We start from the raw sequence: 27,602 nt of genomic DNA, 5'->3' as shown, positions 1-27,602 counted from the left end.
AGGTTCAAGTTTACCACAAATATCAACTTAAAACTAAGTACATATTTTCATTACTATATCAACCTTAATATCAGATTAAAGTTTTTGGTTTAAGGTAGTGAACACATTGACCTTTATATATAGCAGGCCCGTAGCCAGGAATTTCCAAGGGGGGTTATTTGGACTCACGAACTCGACTTTAACAGTCACAATTCGAACAGAACATTGACCTTCACAGTGCTTATTTGTTTTCAAGGGAGGGTCGTCCGGACCCCACCCCTGGCTACGGGTATGATATAGTAAGTACACATGTTCATTATTGTATACTCCCAAGGTTACCTGTTGCAAGCGTCAAATTTCTTTCCCTATCTAATATAAGTTCAATATACCCCTATTAGTTTGCAGTGTTACTCAAAATTTGCCAACCCTTATCCCGAATTGCCCCTATTACAGGACATGCCTTATGTATTTATTGTTAGTTTTTTTCTCGACCTGAACATGCATAACATAATTGCCACTGGACGTTAAGCAACAAAAAATCAATCGATCATTATCGGGGAAGTTCCTTTATAAATACATATTTAACGTAATAAAGATAAAAGGTTTTCAACCAGATATGATTTTTTCCGACTGTTTCAGTTTGGTATGAAACCGGATGTGACGTATATGGATCTTATTTTAGTCTACGGGATTTATATTTATCATTATCGTAAAATGTATGATGTAATATTCTGTTTTTAATAAGAACCCTTCATATACAGCCAAACTTCCTAACCAAAGATTTGTATATATGAAAGCATTTTGTGTGGTAATTGAATCCAGGAATTTCATTGAAATATAACACTAACGAACATCGCACTAAAAAAGGGGGAAAATAAACAATTGCCATGGTAACAAGACATAATCGTTTTTTATCGGTAATTTTGTTTATAAATCCCCGTGTGATTCTGATATATCCAAATCTAGAAAAAGAAAGTTATTGCTGTCTGTATTAGATTCATTGGTTAGGTAGTTTCTTTGAGTAGTCTTCAGTATAATTAGAAAACTCTGATTTTTTTTAATGCAAGCAAAACCATCATCAAGGTAGCGTTTACTGTCTTTAAATGATTACTGAGTTAACCTCAAACTGTGATTCATGACAATACAGGATCAAGTCTGCTATCAATGGTGTGTAATTGTTGCCCATGGGAATACCTATTACCTGTGGGTATACGTTAATGCAGAAACGTACAACATAGATGACAAAAAGACAAACAGTCTACAAAATCAAACAAAAGAAAAATAAGACTGAGCGACACGAAAACAATTTTGTTTTATTAATAAAATTTCTTTAATTAGAATAAGCATTTTAAGTTTAGCCAAACTGTAAACCAATATAAATAATAGATTTTTGACAAACTGTTTTAAATAATTTCTTGAGATTTTTTTATTTTTTTTTATTAATTTCAATATAAAAAAAGACTCGACAGATTTGTTCTGTCAATAGTCGTTATTACCCATTATAGTTATCTGGAACAGAAAATCATTAGCGGATCCGGAAGAGGGGGAGGGTCCGGGGGTTGGAACCACTTTTTTTTTTTTGGGCGATCATTGCATTTGAATGGAAGCATTTAGTTGGAACTCCCCCCCCCCCCCCCCCCCCAATTTACACTGGGTTGGGAACCCCCCTTTTTTTAAATTGCTGGATCCGCCCCTGAAAATGGTGTTATCAGTCCTACTACATCTATAAAAAAAAATATTTCGCTATTTCATACGGTACACATCTGTATATTTTATAATGACCGCGCTTCAAATGGTTAGATATTCATGGTTACATTTATTTTGAAACAATTTATATTTGTTTTCTACTTTTCTTTTTCGGATCAGGCTACTGACCATCTTTTTTTCTGTTGGACTAACACATATAATAAATATAGAACATTTTTCTTTGATATCCCATACTTAAAATTGATATTTATACATTTGAGATAAGATGTCAACAAAGATGAAAAAATCATACGTTTTATGAAACACTTTTATACAACTATAAATTATGATAACAGAAAATGTTTGGTTCGTGTATAAAATTCCAAATACAGTCAGAAATATTTATATCACTAAGAAAAACCGCTAGTATCATATTGAATGTGTGTTTATCAGTTTATCTGAGTAATGCCGTTATCTCCACAATGACAAATTTGTTGATCAAAATTTGAAAATGGCGACTTGAAGCGTATTTAGTCAGGTAGGATAAAACATCTTAGAAAGGAATTAAGATGTAAGGTCAATTATATGACAGTAATGATGTTTTCAGACGACAAAAAGACGTTATTAGTGTATGTAGACCAAAATAATACAAAATAAAAACGAGAACACATTAATAGTCTTTTTTTCAAATATCATCATGAATTTTCTTACTTCCGGTACTTTATTTTAAAGCAAAAATCATATTTTCAAAGTCCTTCGTCCGTAAAAGAAAGGTTTTAATGTTCATTCCAATGAGATGTTCAAACTCATAAATCAAAGTAAATTTACACAACAACATGCGAAAAAAATACAATAGAAAAAACTAAGAAAGGCAAACAACAGTCTACAAAAATGCAATTTAGAACTGAGCAAACTGGAACAAATTTGGATTTATTCAAATAAATTATTTTTTAATTACAATGATTCTAAGTTTTACCAAATTTGTGTGCAACTCCAAAATTGATTCAAACAGAAGACTGATAATGAACTCTTCATTAACTAGAGAACCAATTTCTAAAATAAGATATTTTCTTTTCCTTCCTAAATATTGAAGACCACACATATAGACAGTATAGTACACGTCAACCTATTATCGAAACAAATCGTACAATTATATTTTTTTCTTCCCTGCAACATGTTCAATTGTATTTGTCTTTGCTTCTGTATTATAATACTATGTTATGCAAATTAATACAAACATTTTTTATTTTCTACATAAACAATTTCTATCTTTAGGGATAAAACATGGCGACGTTGTTCCTGATATGTGTCCTTGTAGCTGTGATACCCAAAGTTCAACTACAAAAATTAAATCGAACACGCACCTGTAAGTTTATTTACCAGAAGTCATACATGTATATAATGAGTTGATTCTGGGGTCCATTCTCTGCTTTTTAAACAACAGTCAATATGTTCTACGTTAAATTTGACTTAAAAGCCATTTCAACACTCAAATGCTTATAAACAACGGTCAGGTCAAGATGTTTTTACGTTAGATTTGACTTAAAGCCATTTCAACACTCAAATACATATGTGTTGTCATAGGTCACACACAATTTTGTTGATTTTAATTGCATTACTTCAAACTACCCCTTTATAAGGAAATAATCCACCATTACAGAAATGAAACTTTCATTTGGCAAGTAATGTAAACATTTCTATTTGATATTGAATTAGTTAAAAAATAAAGAACAAACTCATTACAGAAAATATTTTGTAGAAGGCATCTACATTTGGCTCACTTGAATTAGATGGTCAATTTGTACTCTATACATGTTTATTGTTATCACTTTGCGTCTGCCGTGTCGTGGTCCGCCCGTCGTCGTCATAAGTCAATATAAAAATCTTCCCTTTTAAACTACAACCAAAGTTTACCAGAATTGTCTTGGAATTTCAACTGTAGTTTAAAATTGTGATCGTTTTCTGGAATTTAATTAATTCACAAAAATATCAGTTTTGAACACGAATGTTTTTGTTTGTTTCGGCTATTACCGTGAAACCGTAATAGTAAGAACGAAGCTCTTTACTGTAAACTGAAAAGCAAGAAAAGATATTGAAATGACTGACTATAGCTGAAATTAACAATCAACTTTTAGTATTGATACTATTACTTTATATGACATTCCCAATTTTTGTAATGTTAAATTATGAATTGATAAATGATTTAGTTTTGTTTTTAATGTTACATTTTTTTACACTAAGTTGTCCACACCTGTGCATGGGTTTTCCCATAATGTCACCAAAACACTTATGATAAATGAATGCTTCTTATCAGTACACCAAAACGTATTTTTGTGAACACCAAAGGAAAATATTTCATCCGTGACTGTTTTATTGAGACTGGCTCGAAAGTTTATATTTTGTTTAAGCCTGGCTCACTGCTCGTCTAATTGACTATAATCTATCTTTTCTATTTTGTTTTGTTTGTTTTGTTTATATTATTTATTGGTTTTGTCTACCTACTATGTAAGAAGACTTTGGCGCGGTGATAAGCCTTGTCTTCTTTATTTGAAGTTTCAGTACGAATGATATATAGATGGATTAGTTTTAACATCCAGTGGCAAATATTACATGCATATCAAGACGGGAACATGTAAATGTGCTACAGATATGAACCCTGCTGTGTTTAAAAGAAGTAGGCTGGCCCGACCAGATTAAAAAGATAAATAAATGATGGGATGAGTTGTTGTTTTAAATCCAGTGGAAAATACTTCATGCATATCTGGACGAGACCATGTTAATGTGATACGAATAAGAAATCTGCTTTGACCAGAAATGGAACACTTTGTCGGCTAGATTTTGGCGCGCTATTTGACAAGATCATACTTAGCAGTCATACTTTCTACCTTATCAGGACAGTTTATAGTTTTAATTTTACTTTTATATGCCATGAATTGAGGGGAGAAGCAGCACAAACAGCAACTACTAACAGATATATTTTGATTGAATCAAAAGTATTACAAAATACCGAACTCCAAAGTTATTTCAAAGAGAGAAAGTCCACGATAACGGACAAAATCAAACCTTTAAATCAAAGTAACGAGTGAGAAAAAAAACACCTTTCATATTCCGGACTTGTGAAAGTGAGAGGTTTAGCGCTATAGAAACAAGTTTAATCCACCATTTTCTACATTTGAAAATGCCTGTACCAAGTCAGGAATATGACAGTTCTTGTCCATTAGTTTTTTATGCGTTTTGTTATTATTTGATTTTGCCATGTGATTATGGACTTTCCGAATTGATTTTCCTCTAAGTTCAGTGTTTTTGTGATTTTACTTTTTTGGTACATGGGATTTCAAAGAAAATGCTTAGTTGTTGCTCGTTTTAACTAAACCCCCAACTTGTTTATAGTTCCATTATTTAGACAAACACGGTTGAGCAAACTAAACAGACGTAATAGGTTAATGTGACAATAGGTACTTGCTTCAACCAGGGACTGAATTCTGATTGGTCAATATACGCTAGACCGGCAATTTACCAACGGATCATCGTGGCGATTAAGTATCTGCTCAAAGTTGGGACCGTGCCACTAACTGTTTAAATGTTTTTAAGTTTTCATACAGCCAGCTAGCTACATCATGTATTGTATATTGACGCTTAAAACTGAGAATGGAAATAGGAAATGTGTCAAAGAGACAACAACCCGATCATAGAGCAGAAAACAGCCGCAGTCCACCAATGGGTCTTCAATTCAGCGAGGAAACTACCGCACACCTATTAGAAGAATAATCTTTATCATTAAACTAATAACAAAACTAGACATACTTATTGTGCTTAAACTATTTTTAGTACCAAACCGACCACCCAACATATATGTACAAGCGGAGAAAGATATTTACTATAAGGTCGATGAAAGTGTGGAAATACAATGTATAGCTGGTGGAGTTCCCGCACCAAAGTGAGTAAAAAAAATCTGACATTCTATATGTATAATATATCACTTCACATGTGGCAGTTGTAACATACAGGAAGTAAGCTCTTTTATCTGAAAATGAATTTAAGATGTTGGGAAATATGTTAAGGAGACAGTTAAAAGTTACAGACTGAATCCTCGCACAATCCTCTATGCACAGTGGTTTAACAGAATAACATTAGAACAAAAAATTGAAAACACCACGTTTAATAATTTCTTGCGTCCTAAGTTTGATTTACCTTCATCTGGAACGCTCAAAGCCAAACATTTGACATCCAAGGATGTGTAAGTACCGAAACCGTTAAAGAGCTATATGACAAAAATACCTAAAATAAATAGCCAAATTCATCTAAAGTCAACTTTGCCTCAGAGAGTTAAAACCTTAGTTTCTTAATAATTTCAAAATTTATAAAGACAATTTAGAAAAGTTTGTTAAATGATGTCAGTACCGAAGTAAGGACTACTGAGTTGATGATACCTTCGGGGACTGATAGTCCACCAGCAGAGGTATCAACCCAGTGAAGTAAATAATTGAAAACATCACGTTTAATTATTTTTGCATCCGAAGCGCTTTTCTGAATTTACCTTCATCTGGAACGCTCAAAGCCAAACATTTGAAACCGTTGAAGAGCTATATGACTAAAATACATATAATAAATAGCCAAATTCATCTAAAAACAAACTGTACAATTATATATATATAATGACTGGAAATCTAATCCGCACTAAACACTAACAAACACCAGTCTCTTTTCGACTTAGTTTTGTTTATCTCTTTGATATTCTCAACCTCTTATTATATTCCAAAAATATCTATAAGAAAATAAATATTCTGTTTACTCAGATATAATTGGACAAGAAATGACAGACCTTTTGATACTAGCGGTAACGATAACAGAATGGTTATACTTCAAGACTCGGGAACTATTGTAATGAATAAACCGAGACCAAAAGATGAAGGAATATTCCAGTGTAAAGCTTACAATCACTTAGGAGTATCAACATCAATAAACATTAATTTCCGCCAAGCTATGCTGAAGGATTTCCCGTATGGGAAGGACGAGACTGTCAGTGTTATTCCTGGTCATCCTTTTAAATTACGCTGTACACCACCGACCAGCATACCAAAGGCCATAATCTCGTGGCATATTAGAGATCCGAGAACTCAGGCCACGACGGCTATAAATTTGGATAAAAGAATCACTATGGATTTAGAAGGTGAGAATACCAAAGGAGTATGTCAAGAAAGAGCCCTTTTTGGCCCCAAAATATAGCAGTTTTACAAAATTCATAAAATGTAAACTTTTAGTTATTTATTGAACAGTAGAGTGCTTCTGCTACATAAATATGGGCTATTTTTTACTATACAATGAACATATATCGGGTTGTAGCACCATTAAGTCATGCTAAATTACTGAATTCTTCACAATTGTAACATTTTAGTTAAATTTTAGACGGTTTTCGTGTAAAACGAAAGTGGCCGCATTCGTGTTCATCCATAATATTAAAATGGAAGTTGTATTTTATGATAATACATAACATATATAAACACGGATGCGGCAGCTTTCATTTTTGACAAAAACCATCCGAAAAGTTACATTTTTCGTCATATTTGGTTAATATTTCATATTTGAGCTTTATTCGAATCGTTTTTAATGACTAAATCCGTTAAAATCTTGCAAATAAACGGATTGATTCAATTGAAATAGACATTGAAGCGTTTAAAAAGTGGTCAAAATCATTTGTCAGATGAACCTGAAATTTAAGGCCAAAATCGACCCTTACCGGACCTACTCCTTTGGCAATAAAAAAATAAACGTACAAAGTATGGAATCATTTTAAAATGTACATGTTTTGGGGTATACTAGACTTCAACCAGATATACACCAACACGTGAAATATGATTAGGAATTAATATTAACGTAAATTTGCTTTTCAACATCAAAGTTTCAAATCATATGCCCCATTTATGGGCATTATGTTTTCTGGTCCGTTTGTCCGTCTGTACGTTAGTTCGTTCGTCCGTCTGTCTCGTATCAGGTTAAAGTTTTTGGTCAAGGTAGTTTTTGATGAAGTTGAATTCCTATCAACTGGAAACTTAGTACACATGTTACTTATGGTATGATCTTTTTAATTTTAATCATAAATGAGAGTTTTGACCCCCAATTTAACTGTCAACTGGCAGAGAAAATGATAGTGCGATTGGGGCATTCGTGTTCTATGGACATATTATTGCTCATATTTATTTTCAGATTTCAAAATAAATTTTACTTAGATTCATAATATTGTCTTTTGAAAGTAGTAGATACATGTTTATTTTAAGGTCATTTGCCGAACAAAGATTGGTACATACGAATCCAAATTTCAACATATCGGTTGTGACCTTTGATACACTATGCAAACATTTTTTAAAACTGATCATATTTGCATGTTAACAATTTTTGTAATTATATCAGTAAAAAGCGTTAATCATTTTCCAGGCCGATTATATATAACAAATGTTAAAATGGAGGACTATCAAGGCGGCAAACCTTATGTGTGCATGGCCCAAAATCTGAAAATGAGGAAGAATTCGTTCTCACATGGATACATTATCGCACCTAGCAGTAATAGTGGTGAGTACCATACAACATTATGCATATGAACTATCCTTTTGTTACATTGACGGATGTTTGTGAAAAGTAGAATAGTAAAAATACCGAACTCTATGGAAATTTCAAAAGGAAATTACTTTATCAAATGGAAAAATCGAAAGTTCAAACACATCAAACACAGCAAACAGACACAAAACAAATGTCATATTCCTGACTTTATGTTTAAAATTGTGGATTAAACCTGATTTAACAGCTAGCTTAACCTCTCACTTTAGTCGCATATAAATTATTATATTGACAACAATTTGAAAGCGGAACAATCAATAAAAACAGGTAAAATTGGGCAGATATAATTTGACATTTAGAATATTTATACTAATTGTCAAATTGTTAAAAAAAACCCAATAAAAACATAATTTATAGAATTTACAATCCCCTTTTCATTCTTTCAGGGACGAGCGATAACGTAGCTCCACAGTTATTATGGTCGACACCCAACGAACTCTTCGGAGTTATTGGACAAGAACTGAGAATCAAGTGCATATTTGGAGGAAAGTATGTTGTTTTCTAAGTTAAGTTATCATGCCCCAATGAAAAACAGAATAGTGAAAATTAGCAAACGCTGTACTCAAACACCATATTGAACCTCTATTTCAAGTCCAATAAAAAGTGACAGTGGTTTGTCGATGTTCTTTAATTTTATATCCATTTTAAATTAAATTTAGACTATATAAACAATAAGAAACTTATGATACAATGCATCAATTTCGATTCGATTTTGAAAAAAAACCAACCCCAAAACATAATGCCACTTATAAAAGTATGCAGTTATTATGCAAAGAATATTTATCAGCTATAACATGTTACATGCATTGACTCTCAAATCAAAACACAAATGTAAACGATTATGCATGATAATATGTATACATTACTACTAGCACTTTCACCATCGGGTCGATGCCACTGCTGGTGGATTTTTAATTCCCCATAGGTATCACCAGCCCAGTAGTCATCACGAAGTGCTGACATGCATGATCATAATTTTAAATTAACTGTTTACTAAACTTTTAAATGTTTCAAATACTAAGGCTTTTCTACCTCAGGAAAAGATTACCTTAGCTGTATTAGGCAAAACTTGTAGGAATTTTGGTCCTCAATGTTCTTTAACTTCATACTTTATTTGTCCTTTTAACTTTTTGGATTCGAGCGTCACTGATTAGTCTTTTGTAGACGAAATGCGTGTCTGGCGTTAATACAAAATTTAATCCTGGTATCTATGACAAGTTTATTTAAACGTGCATACGTCTGATTTATTGACCCTGTTTATTTGCATTTAGTCATTTTTGGATTTATAAGCACATCGTTTATGTAAGGTTTTAAACATTAAATATTAAGCCCCTAGCAATGACGAAAAGACATTAATTGTCAAATTATGCATTTGTTGCAATAAAATCAGTATCGTTAAGAAAAATATGAAGTTATCAATATCCTTTAACTCTACTTCCTGCTATGTAGATGACGTTCTGTCCGTAAATAATTCAAACAATTTTGTGACTTTGTTGAACGCATCTATCCCATCAAACTAGAGATAAAGGATACAACAGATATAGTTAAGTCGGCCTCATATCTTGACTTACATCTAAAAAACTGACAATGAGGGTCGGTTGAAGATAAAACTTTACGACAATAGAGATGATTTCATCTTTCCAATTGTAAACTTTCCATTTCTAAGTAGCATCATTCAAGCAGCACCTGCATCTCCCAATTGATACGATATTAACATGCTTGCATTTCCAATCAAGATTTTAGAGGTTGCTGCCCACAAGGACGCTATTAAATCAAGAGTTCCAAATAGTGAACTTGAAATCATCCCTTCGTAACGGATGCCATCACGAGTTGGTTGATCGTTATGGATTAACGGTTTCACAAAGGATATCGTAACTACAATCCCCTTCCCTTCCATATATTTACCTACCGAATTAGACTTTTTACCGGATTTGTTATAACATAAGCAACACGACGGGTACCATACTTGGAGCATTATCTGCTTATCCTTCCGAAGCACATGAGATCACCCCTAGTTTTTGGTAGGGTTCTTGTTGCTTATTCTTTAGTTTGTTTGTCTGTTTGTCTTTTTCATTTTTAGCCAGGCGTTGTAGGTTTATTTCCGATTTATGAGTTTGACTGTCCCTCTAAAATCTTTCGTCCCTCGTAAAATAAAGTGAAGGTATGGGAATTTGTAAAAGGGACGATTCAATTGCTTTCCAATCGTAATACAACTGTCAAATATTTGTGATGTTTATACCTTTAATATCTTCAGAATAAGGTATCATAGTTTACACTATAGCTCTTCCGTGTTGACATGAAAATAAATTATATGGTCATTTTTATAAATTTCTTGTCTATAAAAGTATGATTTTTTCGAAATACTTAGGATTTTCTTACTCCAGGCACAGATTACCTTACCTTAGCCGTATTTAGAACATTTATTGTGGAATTTAACGTCGTCAATGGTCTTCAATTTTATACTTGTTTGACTTTATAACAATTATGAACTGAGCGTCACTGAAGAGTTTTATGAAGACGAAAAGCGCGTCTGACGTATAAAATTATAAGCCCGGTACCTTTGACTATATATATGACATTAAATACAATGAATTTACTTAGTTTTTGTTTTTTTTAAAGTCCAACACCTGCAGTCCACTGGGAAAATAAAACAGGTTCAATACCAGACAACCGTAGAACGCTGTCACTTGGTGGACAACAGCTATATATCTCAAGCCTTCAGATGATTGATAGAGGCAGTTATACCTGTTACACAACAAGTGCCATTGGACAGAGACAGCAGCGAAACATAAACGTCATTGTTAAATGTAAGCACAGAGAGAGAGAGAGAGAGAGAGAGAGAGAGAGAGAGAGAGAGAGAGAGAGAGAGATTGAACAACCTTTGTTATTTACTAACGGTATTGGAATTAACCAACAAATATATACCGGTGCAAACAATTATGATGCTCGGTGTTGTGTGATATTTTCTATTGCCTAAGAAATGCATTCTGGTGGTGGTTTGTGGCAGTTTGGGTCAGTATGTTTTGTGATAGTATGTTTTACCTAAGGTTTGGTTTATTATAGTTTGTGTTGCAAAAGTTTTTTTATGTTTTGTCTGACAAATTTTCTGTATTTTGTTTACTATAGAAACTCATCATAGATACCAGGTTTAATTTCTTTATGTTGACGTTGAAAATGTGGCTAAAACTAAACTAACTGTATTTACAGCTAAGCCTTACTGGTTGGAGGACGGAAAACCGACGGATAAAGAAAGAGGCGTAGGGGAAAAGGCTACGTTTATATGTAGAGCAGGCGGAGATCCAACTCCAGACATTCAGTGGTATATCAATGGTGTAAAGTTCAAAGGTAAGGTTTATATCTACGGGTGATGATGTGGTATTGTAATGATGTTATGAGGCGATGCAGACAAAAGACAACAGTAATATACCGCTGTTCAAAAGTCATAAATTGATTACGCGAAAACAAATCTGGGTCACAAATCAAAACCGAGGGAAAAACATCAACTATATGATGAAAAACGCAAAAAACAGAAACACTGAACTGCTACAAAACAAACGCCAACATAAATAGAAACGCTCTTTGTGACAGCTTCTGCCATATTCCTGTCTTTGAACATGGCATTTAAAGAAAAATGGTGGGTGAACCTAGTTTTTTTGCTAGAAAAACCTCATGATTTTAGCTAAATCGCACGTCCAAGAAATAGAGAAATACAACACAACGGATATGGCAAACATAACGACATACAAACTAAAAGACAACAACAATTCCCAACACTTCTAGAATATTGAGTTAAGCGAACCATATAAAAATTTTGGTGGATTCAAATGTTAGAATAGTAGGCAGTTCCTAATCAACTAATGATATCCGTCATAAAATGAGTATTTGTTGTTGTTCAAATACCGATTTCCAAGACACTTTTATATTTCAGTCCATCAAACGGATCACCACGTTATATATTATACATACTATGCTCAGGTGACATTGAATAGCGCTTACTGTTTTTTTTTATTACAGATGCACATCACGTGACTATAAGAGATGGCCGACTTATCAAACGTGATGACAATAATATAACAGTAATAGATTTAAGACTTGGGGATGCAATGGTTCTACAATGTAATGCTTCTAATACATTTGGTTATGTCTTTGCCGACTTCTATCTCAACGTCTTAAGTAAGTACATTATAGAATTAGATTACAGTATAGAATATATAAACAGGCAATCAGTATTGAGACTGGTGATGCAATAATAAGTAAGTACATTATAGAATTAGATTACAGTATAGAATAAATAAACAGGCAATCAGTATTGAGACTTGGTGATGCAATAATAAGTAAGTACATTATATAATTAGATTACATTATAGAATAGATAAACAAGCAATCAGTATTGAGACTTGGTGATGCAATAATAAGTAAGTACATTATAGAATTAGATAACAGTATAGAATAAATAAACAGGCAATCGGTATTGAGACTGGTGATGCAATGGTTTTACAATGGAATGCTTCTAATACCTTTGCATTTGGTTATGTGATTGCCGACGTCTATCTCTACGTCTTAAGTAATTACATTAATGCTAAATTCCTACTTGTAATGCATTAATAACTGCGTTGTCGTCAATGAATGGGGTTTTATTTAGCAAAAAATACCAGAATATAACATAATATCTTAAATGTGGCTATATTAACAATATTTAAATCATTTATTATTTTTGTAAACTTTTTGTGATGGTATACATTATATAATGTAAGGGTTTGAATACCATTATTTGATAATAAACTATCTTAATCTGATTTTGCTCTTTTCTTTGGAATTTCTTGTATTCAGTGTCATTTATATTAAATTCAATATTGATATCGATCTGTCAACTGTTTTGATTCAGTTCCGCCTTGATGAGCCTTAAATACATTGTATGATGGTCTTTTTTTGTTTCATGCGCCTGAAAGCTTTAACATTCATGTGATTTCAAAATTGGAAGTTTATGCGTACTTGATGTTTAAATAGATGTTTTATATTGAAAATATACAGCTTGATTCTTAGAAAAAGAATATATGAGTGCCTGGTTATGTTAACAACATATATGTTTTGTAGAAGAGAGACCACAGTTCATCAAACGACCATTAAAGGAATTAAAAGTGGCAGAGAATACAGATGTGCATCTGACCTGTCAGACCAGTGGTAAACCTGATCCAATCATAACATGGTTCAGAGGGTCACAACAAATAACTGGTGGGAGGTACCAGATACAACCTAATGGAGACTTACTTATTCAGGCAAGCTGATAACTCCTGTGTCACGCCTGTATGAAACAATCTGTATGGAATGTACACGGAATATAGTAGGAAAATTGCTTTGAATTCCTACCAGAAAAGAGTGATATTCCAGTCAGACAGTAGTAGGAATCCACACGGAAAATAGGCGAAAAATTTAAATTAGCAGGAATTTCTTAGTAGGAATATTGTATATTCCTACCAGGAATATGCAAATTAGCAGGAATAATTTGGTAGGAAAATAAAATTCCTACTAGAAAACCTGGTAGGAATTTTTCAAAATTCCACCCAGAAAAAAATATTTTCTGGTAGGAATCTAAAAATATACAAAATGTAAGTGTATATTCAAAAATACACAACTGGGTCAAAGATAAGTTTGAATCTCAACAACAAAGAACAAAGGAAATTCATGGAATCAATTCCTTTTTAAAAAAAATAGACTTTTGAAATGTTTAAGGAAATTGCATGCAATATATGCAAGCTATAGAAAGTGTTATACATAAAGTACATGTAAATCTAAATTAGTTTAAAGAACAAATAATGAGTAAGATTATACACTATTATTGAATTATTAATTGATTACTAAATACTTTTTGGCAGGCAGATAAAAAAAAATCATCTTGAATGTATAAGAATTACCTTTAGTCTTGATTATCCATATTTTCTTACATTTCTACATTATAACGTTGTGTGACCCTAGCTTGCCTTATTGTATTCCAACACAACTTTTCAATCTTTCCCCTCCAACTTTTGAATTTGTGAACTGGAACTTGCTTGCATTTAACATTGCGAAATGTGTGTCATTTGCAAACAGGAATCCAGTTCAAGATAACTTTCCAGGTAGAAAGATTTTCTGGTAGGAATATATAAATAAATTCTGGTAGGAATCTTAAACATGTAGTAGGAAAATAAATAATCAACTCAGATTTTCAAATCAGAAAAAAATCTATACAGACTTTAACAATTTCACCTAGGTAGCAGGATTTTTGAAGTAGGAATATTAAAAAATCCAGTCAGACTTTTGTTCATTTTCCATGTCCGTCTACTTTCTATATAGAATCTTTGAATCTAGGTGGATTCCTACTTCATTCCTACTAGTGTCTGGGTGGAATCCTACTACTTATTTCGTACGGGTGGTTTTTTTTGTTTTTTTTGTTTTACATTTTACGTATCTTTGATTTAAAAAAAAGAACTTTTGTATGTCAATATATGTATATTAAATGGGAATAGACTATAAAAAAAAATCTATGTTTCATTCAATACATTTTTTTATTGACGATATAGTAGTAAAATTAATAATATAGAGTCCTATCTTATTGTTTAGAATGTTGTGCTGTCGGATGCTGGAAATTTTACGTGTGAAGCCCGGAATAATGAAGGATGGGATTCAGACTGGGGTGTGATGATTGTTAGAAGTATGTTAGGTTACAAACATATTAACAACATTTAGGTGATATATAAAAAGAGTGGTGCATGCAACGGACATTTAAAGTTGAAAATAAACTGACAACGCCATAGCTAAGTATGAAGATAAACCTAAACACAACATATAATAAAACTAATAACTGAACAACACAAACCCCCACCAAAAACCAGGGTTGAGCCAATATGAATACACGCCAGACACATATAGCTGATAAATAGAATTAAAAGAAAGCAAATACTAGTAATGATTAATTCTAGCTAGCTGATTAGTTTGGTATTTTAAAATATATTGTCGTTTCGTTGTAGAGCAATGAGATATATGAATCTGCAGATTTGATGATAGTATGTCGTTTAATCGTTGACTGGGCAGATATCAATTAAATACTAATATGATAACATGACAACAAGAAACTTAATGTATATTGAAAACATAAATTTCACATAAATTACACAGGCATGAACATCGGATGTATATGGGTAACAATCCCGATTTTTAAAAGATTACTAATGAAGTCAGAAATAAATATGGAAAAAAAACAGTCTAATAGACATATGCATCTATAACTGGTTTTCGCTTAGGTTCATGTAGCTGATTCTTTAATTTTTAATTTTGCTATTTGTTGGATTGTTTTTTGTTTGTTTCTATATTATCCGTTAGCCATTCTGTAATTTGTATTTCTTTGGTTGGAATGTTTGTTGGCCATAGACATATTTTCCTTATGATTGATAATAACATAGTCTTTGCAGTTTTTCTATTTTTATTCACATTACTATAAGACGTGTCACGGTACTTATCTATCCAAAATTCATGTATTTGGTTTTGATGTTATTTTGTTATTCTCATAGAATTTTGTATAATGCTTAGTCCGTTTCTGTGTGTGTTACATTTTATTTTTGGTCGTTGTTCTCCTCTTATATTTTATGCGTTTCCCTCAGTTTTAGTTCGCTACCCCGATTTTTTTGTCCATGGATTTATGAGTTTTGAACAGCGATATACTACTGTTGCCTTTATTTAAACAGAAGCTACAATGTCACACGTGATGTGAATATATCCACATTCAACAAGGCTAACATGATACATATCATTATAAAGTCACCCACGTACAATTGAACCTGGTATTCCAATACAATATACATTGTCAAACACTTTTAGTTAAAATACTATAAAACTCGAATTTATATTACATAGGATCAACAAGGATAGAACAGCGTCCGAAAGACTTGGAAGTTTTCGCGGGAACAGATGCAAAATTTACCTGCTCTGGTACAACAGACTTCGAAGAAGTGAGCAAACTCCGAGTTTATTGGATGAAAGATAGAAAAGAAATTACACAAAGCAACCAGCGAATGACAACTAATGTACAAGATAACTCTTTAACTATAAGTGGTACTATCAGTAGAGATTCTGGATTTTATACCTGTGTTATAACTAATGAGTTAGATAAGCAAGAGGCCTCTGCTATTCTGACCGTTAAAGGTATGTGATGTATTTAGTCCTGATATCTATGATGAGTTTATATATAAGAATAAGCTGATAAATAAATCTGATATAGAATCACATTGATTTTGATTATTAGGCGTTATCAAAATACATTTACATTCCATTGCACCTGATTATAGTTCAGTTGGTAATACAGTTTTGGTCTTCGTTGTTTTATTTACCAAAGGGGGAGACAAATCTTTATACTGACATTGTCGTTTTGTGTGAAATACATTTTTAAGTTGCATACACTGTTCATGATTTTGGGGTATCAGATGAGTGGGTGTTGTCAATTATGTCCAGGCTAACATTTTCTCAGAAAAATAATGGTATTAATGATTTCTTTTCAATCCGTAGACATTTTTATTGTTAACAGTTCATTTATTTGTTTGATACAATGCATAAAATGTTTTACTTTAAGCATTTTTGACCTTGATGACATTCGCCAAATATTCTTAAACGATTTTTTAATTTAATACAGACAGACCAGAGCCACCAGTGGATGTCCACAAAAAGTTCTGCATAAATAACACTGCTACAATAACCTGGACGAAGGGTGGATTCAACAATGCTCCCATTCAGTACTTTACTATAGAGTATAATACTTCAGTTGAGACGGACAGATGGGTATTTGCAGCTACTGCTAATCAATCTGATAATACAATAACATTAAAACTACGACCGGGTGTTAGTTACAGCTTTCGCCTGTTGGCTACAAATAAAATTGGTATAAGTAATCCCAGCAAACACAGTGAGATTTGTACTACGGATACATCAAAGCCGTACAAAAATCCTGAAAACGTCAGAGGAGTCGGCGATAAACCGGGATATCTTGTTATCGAATGGACGGTACGTTTGGTTATGAATAAGATATTCTGTATAATACATTGTTTAAAAACTACCCCTGTAAATGTTTGTTGTTAAGGCAATTAGTAACTTTTAGAATATTCAAAAATCGCGTAAATGTTTTATACTCACACATACAATCACTTCACAGAAGACACTAAGACTTTAAATGAAATTTCCCTATTATTTAGAAATACATCTGTGTATCATTATATGTTATAGTTCTGTATTGCTTGGGTTAGTATTGGTCAAGCATTTCATTTAAAGAATGCAGTAAAACATGCATCTATTTATATTCGTCTAAAGTTAAATCGATGTATAAAAAATAAACATTGGCGAAATATGTTGAAGTATGAAGTTAATAACAATGTTCGATATTCCTGTATCTAAATCCAATCTCTTATATCAAGCAAAATTGAGAATGGAAATGGGGAATGTATAAAAGTGACAACAACCGACCGTAGAGAAAACAACAGCAGAAGGTCACCAACAGGTCTTCAATGCAACGAAAAATTCCCGCACCCGGAGGCGTCCCTCAGCTAATCTAGCTTAGTTACTAGATTGTTTGTATTTAAACACCATGTTTGCGTGTGCTTCCAAAATTGTCCTCAACCTCCAGATAACAATATTCTCATTACCCCTATAGTACGTTGGTTTGTATCATTGTAAACAATTAATCATGACAGGGAAAAAAAGGTTAGATGTGACCAATGTGTCATAAACGCATGGTTAATAATAATGCATCCAGCGGTATTATAACCTGACAAAACTACAAACTCAAAAGAGTGTTTTATTCCATTTAACGTTCAACGTTTTATTTTATATTGTAGCCAATGCCCCCTATTGATCACGGCGGCCGCAACTTTAGATATATTTTAAAGATTTCAAGGCGTGGGAATGTCGTAGTAGATGAAGTTAAAACAATTACAAACTGGCGACAGAGCAGATATGAATTCCTTTCCAATGATGTATATACACCATATAATGTGACTTTACAGGCCGCAAACGAGCATCAAAGTAGTTCCGTATACTTAAAACCAAATATCATTTATTCGGGAGAAAGCAGTATGTAGTACTTCTTACTTAAACAATAAGAGTTGTGTTAATTTATATGTAAAATTATGAAATCTCAAATGACCAAGGCCTATGATTTTATTATAAACGTCCATGAAATAGTTGGAAGAATCCTTTGAAGTAATTGAAATTCAGAATTACTTTGAAACTGTGTTAAATACAGATGCAAATATAGTGTATCAAATCGAACTTATCTATCTTTTAATGTACACAAAGATATATCAGGCTAAACGAGGGTAACATTATTGTTCCGGTGTTCAATGGCACTGGAATAAAAAAAGTTGCACTGCCAGATCGGTAATATTGAATTCAATGTACACAAAGGTATATGAGGCTGCCTTAAGGTTACAGTAGTAAGAGACACATCAAAGACACATGCGAAGATGAAGGAATCGCATAAACTCGAGTAAGATGGGGAACATCGACAGGATAAATCTTACTATCAGTCTTTTTATTCGTTCAGACTCTCTTATTTGTAATTGCAACATATCTCTAAATTATAGAATTATGTCAAACCGAGGTGTCCAAGTATTTAATTCACGCACTGACTTGTGATCAAGGACATCAATTTTACAGATACTAAATAAGCATAGTTTATTGTATTGTATTTTAAGCTTCTATGACATTGATAGGCGATTTGATATTTATCAATATTTTTTTCTTTTTATCCTTATCTTAGAACCTGGACCAAGTATGAGAATAGACAATTTTGTAGTTGACAATGCTGGACTAGCAGAAAATGCTGCCACTTTTTATTGGAGCTGGGACTTGAATAATGATGCTCAGCTTCATGGAAAATTTAGAGGTTTCAAGGTATTATTTCACACTAATAATGTCTATACAAGGCACAAGATCGTATAACATAGCTAGCGTTCGACGTTTGAAGTGCCAACATAAAACCTTTCTTAAGATGGTTTTCAAAATCATATAAATTGAATTGATAAAAGCAAACGTGTAGAAAATTAAAATTCTAATGGCCAGTTTATAGTTTTTGGTACGCTGATACACCACATCATATTTTACTGCCATCAAAATATGTGTCTTTGGACGTAAATATGTCATGATTGACTGTGATTTAATATCCTTGACAAAAATGACCTATGATATGTTCAATTTATTGAAAACACTGCTAGTTTGATCACCATTGTGAATCAATAAATGCATTCCATGACAGGTGCAAAAAGTTAATCAAGATACTTTCGCTGATAACTTGAGCTCATCTCATTGTTTGGGATCAATAGCTGTAAGCGATCGTAGACACTTTTGATGATGTCAATTACTAATAGGTTAACGTTGCGCCAACTGATAAGAGATCTGTTTTTGGTGATTCTAAATAGTTGAAATTGAAATAACAGAAAACTTGTCCTATCTGTACAGCTACAGATCAAACCCTACCCCATGCCTGTAATACCGTGTAGCGAGTTATTTTCGTGGAGTGTACTTTATCGCTTATTTTTCGTGGATAAAACAAAATCGCAAAAATAAATTCCGCCAAATAAAAGGTGTACATGCAAAGGTTTTGGTAAAAGTTTTAAATCCACCAAAATAATAACCACCAAAATATTTCGTAAACCTTATTCAACGAACATCGCGAAATTCTACACCCGCGAAAATAACCCGCTATATGGTAATATGTACCGATTTGAATAGCAGGGATGCAGAAATAGGGGGGTATATCTATCTTTTAGATGTATACTGAATTGCTCAGTTTTCGTTTCGCTACTATCTTTACATCTATGACATGAATCAATTTAGCTGATATAAGTTGTTTACGAAGCGCTTATCTGGATTTATCTTCATCAGAAACGTTATAATGGTATCGAAAAAGAAACAGAAACTGATCAATCAGATGATCTGTGATTCATTATATCACTGAAATGTAGATCCTAATTAATATGTATGCGTTCATAAGGCGGTAAGGACTACAAATTGATAAGTAAACTGTGTGAATAGTGAAGGAAGCAAAGATAATAATAATTATTGTAATTTAGTACGTCAGACGCGCGTTTCGTCTACATTATATTTTACTGCCATTAAACACGACAATGATATTTTATAAGTGTTCCTTATATTATTTAAAAGTCTATAGATTGTTCAATAGTTAATTAAAAGACTGTAAAATGACCAATATGTGTCAACTATGAGGCTATATATTGCACAGTATGTTAATAACTTTTGATAATTCATATAATTCAGATTCAATATTGGGTAAAAGGTATGAAAAGAGTAACCTTTAGAGAAGATGAAGTTTTGGAAAAAGACATGAAACCCCGTTATGGGTCGGTGAAGAAAAGATCAATTGTTGAATACACTTATACCTTGAAAAACCTTTTACCACATACTATTATGGAAGCTCAAATGTGCTTGATGAATACATATTACGTCAGTGGACCAAGTCCGATAGTGTCCTTTGTTACAAATCGAGGAGGTAAGAGTAATTCCTCTTTTTTAAATATATATTGGGACAAAACAAAATGTAGATTAAGACGAAATGATGAATTTAAGTTCACTGATTTGCTATAAAAATCAATTTTGCTTGAAATCCTAGCTGCGTGATGGACCCTCATAGTTGCATTTGATATTTTTTTCTGATAATTTGCCGATAAGCTACGGTTTTGCAGCTATGGGGATCCATTATCTCTCGAGAACGCATCATTTTTACAGACATTTGTCATGGCAAATAAAAACATGTGCTGAAATTGATCTGGGTTTGCTTTAATGAATGAACAGTTCATAAATAAACATACAATATGTTCCTGAATGACTCGGAAATGAAAATGTGTCTTTGATCAGTCAGTATAATCTTCAAAGTACACATACAATGTATTTTTACCTTTTTTTATTCATTTTATTTTTTATAAATTACTTGATGTGTTTTTATTTTTTCATTTAATAAATATTGTTATTTTAAAATTTTAGTACCTGGACCAGTGGAAAAGTTGCATCCTTTACTTATAGCAAGTAATTTCCTAGAGCTGACATGGGAACAACCCGAGCTTCTGAATTCACCAATCGCAGATCTTACAGATGGCTATTTAAAAGGATATGATGTAGGATTTCAGACAGGTAAAGTAAAAAGAAAAATCACAAAAGTACGAAAAACGAAAATTTCGAAGAAAATTACAAAAGGAAAATCCCTATTTAAAAATGGAAAACAAAAGCTCAAACAATCAAAGGAGTGGATTACAACTGGAATGAAGAATAAGGTGGAATAAACCTGGTTTTAAACAAGCTTAATTTCTAACTTGTATGACAGTCGCATCACAATCCAATTGTTTCTCAAATTTCCTCTTTGTAAGTATCGATTCTAAATATTTATCTTCTCTACCCTCCTTGCATTGTTGCTGAAAAAATGTTTGACATAGACTCTGAAAAAACAGTTTAAAGTAAATATGTCTAATGTTATCTAATGTGTGGCATACGGCTACTGCTATATCCGGTAGTGGTTCGCGATTTACTCTGTTCGGTGAAGAGCAACTGCTCGGTTTGATATGATTAGACATTACCTTTCAAATTATACTTATAACTAGCAGTTGATGACTTTTAATGAACTGGAATGAAATGAATATGTTATTTTATGAAGTTTAAGATGAAAAGATCCGCTTTTAAAAGCTGCATATCTAAAATAAGAATATGACAAAAACCTACAAATCAAGAAAAACAAGAAACAAGATCAGCAGAAAATGTATCTTATGAACACATGCGTCTGATGCGATACAATTTTTAGATTTGCAGAAATATTTACCAACATTCCTTACAATAAGTAAATCAAAAATATATATATGAATTTCACTCACAAGAAAACTAGAGGTTCTGTGAAATAGAATTGACAAGGAAATAAATGTTCATTATTAATTCATAATTCTTCATTATTATACAGTCAAAGGACTAGAATTGGGACAAATGCAAGAAATGGATCCACAAATAATAGATCCACGTATCACAAAATGTGTATTAAATGGACTGACATCTAACCAGAAATATAGAGTTTATATGTGGGCAAGAACAGAAAATGGCCGTGGAGAATCGTCCTTCATTGAAATAACGACCGCAAAGAGCTCAGCAATGGGTATGTTACATTTTAAAGACCATTGAAAAATTACATATTGTATTTTGTAAAAGTACTTTCATTTGTGAGGTTCTAATTTTGTGGTTTTCGTGAATGGCATAAATCACAAATTAAAATTTGCAACGAAATATAACGGCCGTTGTCTAAATTAAGACACGGAAAGATATCCATGTATATTATAGTATTTTTCAGTATAGGAAATAATGTGGATCATCTTTATGGGGTTGTTCGTTGTATAATTTTTGTACACTCTGCATGAAAATTGAACACAAAAAGATAGTTATGCAGCTATTGTTAATTGTTATTTAAAATATATAGATGATTTGTATATACTTTACTGATTTTAGATGTACCATCATTCTCCATCAGAAATGTTAATTCAACATTCTTCAACCTTACATGGACTATGGTAATGAGTAAGAAATATGGCACTGTTGCTTTTGCAGAATACCGTATAAAAGGTGAGTTGTTATTTTTATTAATTGATATATGTGAGGTATAAATTGGTAATCAAATGTGACTTCAGGAAACGGGTCCTTCAACAAGTGTCCTGATAGGCTCAATTAATTTAACGGAGGCATATTAACATTTTGAATATTTTTGAAACTGTGCATTAAATGGGTGTACCCACAGTGTGATCATTGCTCTTCAACTTTGTTTTTAACTATTTGTTTGGTTTTTATTATACCAAAGGGGACGTAATTATCAGCAAAGGCATGTTTTGTACATGTTTTTTGTACATTTACTAAAAACAGTTTAACACCCTTTAAGTTGTTCAGTATAATACCTGTTTGGTTAAAGGTAACGTTCGGTATTTGTGGGCGTTTATTTTCAGAACCACATGTTGTTTACATGGCAATTCTATTGTATTTTTATATGTCAAACTTCGTCATCTTCATAAACCTACGGCTCATAAAAATAATTGTATTTAGCCAAATAAATATGAAGGTTTGATAGATAACCTTAGCTTTATTTGGCAAACTGTTAGACATTTTTGTTCCTAAACGATTCAACTTTGTATTTTTGTTTGCCTTTTTGCCTTTTTTTTTATTTGATCGTCACAGATGTGTCGTTTGTAGACGAAACGCGCGTGTAGCACACATACACAATTCAATCCTGGTATATACATGATATATGATGAGTTTGTTTGAACAAGGTTTAATGTATATAAATAACTTATATTATACAGGTACATCTGATTGGCAACTGTCTGCACAGCAGTTTTCAAAAAGCTGGATAGGTGTCAACAAACTGCAACATGGAACATCTTACGAAGTTCGTCTGGCTGTCACTAATGGCGGGAAAACATCAAAGGGAAATATTGAAGTTATTAAGACTACTGGGATTTGTAAGTTTGCATCATTTGGATTCTAGTATGCATATGAGGTTTCATTCCCGTGTTATTCTGAATTGTATTCATAGGATGTTTTTATGTTGTCTTTTCGAAATAGAATTACTTAAATTGTGGAAGCCTTTATTATAAAGGAAACAATTAGAAAAAACATGCACTTAAAACTATTGAGACGACTATTTAACTTAAAAAAATACCAGAGGGACAGTCCAACTCATAAATCGAAAATAAACTGACAATGCCATGGCTAAAAATGAAAAATACAAACAGACAAACAATAGTACACACGACACAACATAGAAAACTAAAGAATAACACGAACCCCACCAAAAACTAGGGGTAATCTCAGGTGCTCCCGAAGGGTAAGCAGATTCTGCTCCACACGTGGCACACGTCGTGTTGCTCATATTATAACAAATCCCGTAAATAGTCTAATTCGGAGGGTCACATTCATGAAAGGGAAGGAGATTATAGTTACGATGTAAGGAACATATCCGATATCATTTGTGAAACGGTTATTCCATAACGGTCATCCACCTCGTGATGGCGTCCGTAAAATTTACGAAAGATGATTTCAACCTCACAATTTGGAACTCTTGATTTAATAGCTCCCTTGTGAGCAGTAACCCTCTATCAAGAAAATCACGGTAGGAAATGCAAGCACGGGAATATCGTATCAATTTGGAGATATATACCAAAAGACATCTAGAAAGTAACATACAGTTTACACAAAAAAATATAGAATGGTGTTTAAAATGATAAAATTCAAGCTCAAAATCGTCAACGGTCTACAAAGGTGAATACTAGTAGATTAACAGCCAATTTTACAAACGACAAAACAAAGGGAGATTACAAATGTTTATCATACATCAAATACTGTAGAGTTATATATAAGTATGTAAAATGTGTTATTCTCTTTCCAGCTGTTGCTTACAGTTTAGGAAATAATTTTGCCTGGTTCATTGGACTTATCTTGTCTGTTATTATTCTCATCGCTATATCGGTTTATATTGTGCTGATGTATAAACAACATCCTGAACCTAAACGAAAACAATATACAGGTATGATTTTTATGTGACATAATGTTAAAATTTCATGTTTGTAGTGCCAATTGGACAAGTTGGTCTGCAATAAGGAAGGGTAAACAAATTATATATCATATATTACACATGTTTGCTAGAGTTTGTTACATCTGAATTTCTTTTTATTTACTTCATCTGGAACGTTCAAGTTTAAAAGTGGAAAATTAGAAAGGATATATAAAAGTCAAAACGCGAGGATCAATACAAACATGACTAACTAAATGGTTGAAAAATAACAGATTAGCTTAAATTCCCCGATTCATCTTTGCCCAGCTTTGAACCTTTAAGTTAATTTCTCAATCAATCCAAAAATTCTGTAATTCATGAAACGTAACACATAAAAGCAAAACAATATTGAGGTTGCTTTAATGTTAATTAAACTACAATGAAATGTCAGAAAACATTATTAAAGATATGATTTTATTTCTAAAAATAGTCTTTAAGTCATCTATGAAGAAATAGTAAATACTAGTAAACCAATGTTTAAAGGGTGTCTAACAAATGTGAGAAAGTGAGTCGAGATTTCCTGACTATTGAATGTTTCCGATTGTATTTAGGTTTGTTTGATAATTAATTGTTTAGGTTAACAAGAGTATATGTTGAATTTTTGTCTTTCAGCTCCTCCAAGGAGGCGAGTTCAATACGAAACTACTGGAAGTGAGAGGTAACTTTGTATATTTATTTAGAATGTAAAATTTTATATTTTTTAAATTCGATCTTCATAAATATCTAGCATTTTAATATCAGATATTTTAAACATTACTATCTTAGTACAGTGAATGGAATGATTTTATGAAACTTGTGGATTTATTCCTGACAATATATACACTTACATATTTGTTTAATAATAAGACAGAAATGCAAATTTTCTGCAACTAGGCCCATATGCCATTTCTTATATATCGTACCTATCTGTTTGATGACACTTTTGAAATACATATAAACTCATCAAAGACACAAGGGTTAAAATTTGGTAAACCAGACGCGAGTTTTGTCTTCAAATGTCTAATAAGTGACGCTCAAATAACTAAAGTTAAAAAAACAAGTTAAATTACATATTAAACGGATAGAACGATCTTACAGTTTTACTGTGAAAAATACAAAGCTTTATTTAAAGCAAAACGTATAAAAACGTAAAATGGAGTTAGATTTTTATTTGTGTACTGTATAATTTCAAATAATTGACTGATATCTTACTAAGGACTAAATTTTTGAAATTCCTTTAATTTTTATACATTTTGTTGAACAGAATATTAATACGAAAAAAGAAAAGTAATAGTATTTATTTAGAAATATAATAACTAGCTGTCCATGTTAAGTTTAGAGTAAATCTGGGTTCTGGACAAATTATTCCAAGAGCTAAGATAAAATGTCAATTATTTTACAGTAGACAAGGCATTGTCCATAAGAGTTCAGGTTCATTGAACAAGGGATACGACAATTATACTTACAGTGACAGAGAATACCCGGATGACAGACGCCATGATGGTGCTTATGAAAAGGATTACAACAGAGGATATCGAGACGACGATGAAAGATATGAAGATGACAATAAAGATAACTACTACAGTGAGGAAAAAGGGAGGTATGATGATGATGGGTACGCAAGACGTCAACCACCATACGATGAAAAGTACCATGATAGGAACGATGACAGATACGATGAAAGATACGACGATAGGAGCGATGATCGATATGACGATAGGCGCGATGATCGATATGACGATAAGCGCGATGATCGATACGACGATAGGCGCGATGACAGATACGATGATAGGTACGACGATCAGTATGATAGAAGAGATAGTTATAATGATGACAGAAGATATTCCGATACCGACAAAGGAAGAAATCAAGACTTCAATAGGCATGGCGATAGGTCCAATGATGATAATAGGCGACACAGTGATCGCAGCGATGAGGGGCAGTATGCTGAAGATGAATCGTATAAGCCATACTCGAGACGAAATGATTATGACCGAACACCAAGCTATGAAAAACGACAGTCAAGTTTTACTGAAGATGTCGATCTCAGAGAACCGGCTAAATTTGATGCTGATGGCTACCCAATTGATGATAAACCTTCAAAATCACCTGCAAAATCTAGCTTTGTGTAAATTTACAAAAGCATTACGATGATCATTACTGAGTGTACATAGATATTGGTATGACATTAAGAAAAATGCATTCAATTTTGTATCAAAAATATCATTTTGAACACAGACAATAAAGATACTTCTAAGAAACTTCAAAAAGTATAAACTCATTGTAAATAATCATGCAAAAACTATTTTTGTTTAGTCGAATAATTTTCATTTTACTGAATGTACATGTCTATATCAATGAAATAACCCTACTATGTTTTATTATGTGCTTTTATTTTATAAAATAAGCTTTTATAATAAAAAAAAATATCAATATTCACTGCTATATAATTCTTCAAATAGAGATTCAAACTTAGTCGAAAACAAACTGACAATGGCATGGCATAACACGAAAATGGAGAGAAAAAAAATAGAAGACAACAGTTCACAAAACTTAAAACTGAAGACCAGAAACTAAGAAACAGGAACCCTAAACGAAAACCTCGTGTAATATCAGTTGCTTCGGAAAGATAAGCAAATGCTTCTCCACATATAGATATTTTTGTCGACGGGTCTTCGATATCTGATGCAATTATTTGGGGACCATCACTTTACCTAATTTAACATTGGACACAACCTCA

The 27,602-nt window shown here is 32.5% G+C and overlaps 1 protein-coding gene across 3 annotated transcripts; it reads left to right on the top strand.

Annotated features, from left to right (window-relative positions):
• Positions 1 to 2,132: 2,132 nt before the first annotated feature.
• On the top strand, positions 2,133 to 27,264 carry LOC134692165 (neuroglian-like). Of its 3 annotated transcripts, none has more exons than XM_063552611.1 (23): positions 2,133 to 2,203; positions 2,941 to 3,031; positions 5,494 to 5,602; positions 6,462 to 6,835; positions 8,098 to 8,232; positions 8,664 to 8,766; positions 10,897 to 11,084; positions 11,485 to 11,622; positions 12,292 to 12,450; positions 13,372 to 13,553; positions 14,875 to 14,965; positions 16,165 to 16,452; positions 16,937 to 17,304; positions 18,132 to 18,366; positions 19,055 to 19,188; positions 20,572 to 20,803; positions 21,295 to 21,441; positions 22,256 to 22,444; positions 22,792 to 22,905; positions 23,634 to 23,792; positions 24,719 to 24,856; positions 25,496 to 25,541; positions 26,331 to 27,264. In XM_063552611.1, exons 2-23 carry the CDS (start codon positions 2,950 to 2,952, stop codon positions 26,992 to 26,994), a joined length of 4,275 nt encoding a protein of 1,424 aa, XP_063408681.1. In that variant the 5' UTR covers positions 2,133 to 2,203; positions 2,941 to 2,949; the 3' UTR covers positions 26,995 to 27,264. The 3 variants fall into 3 exon arrangements, with proteins under 3 accessions (XP_063408681.1, XP_063408680.1, XP_063408679.1); XM_063552610.1 differs by having other exon boundaries at positions 26,268 to 27,264; XM_063552609.1 differs by having other exon boundaries at positions 26,265 to 27,264.
• The last annotated feature ends 338 nt before the right edge of the window (positions 27,265 to 27,602 follow it).

The sequence above is a fragment of the Mytilus trossulus genome, chromosome 12 (genome assembly GCF_036588685.1).
Source record: "Mytilus trossulus isolate FHL-02 chromosome 12, PNRI_Mtr1.1.1.hap1, whole genome shotgun sequence".
In the NCBI taxonomy this organism is placed as follows: Eukaryota; Metazoa; Mollusca; class Bivalvia; order Mytilida; family Mytilidae; genus Mytilus; species Mytilus trossulus.
Note: the sequence above shows the minus strand (reverse complement) of the source record. Positions and strands in the feature narration are given on the sequence as shown.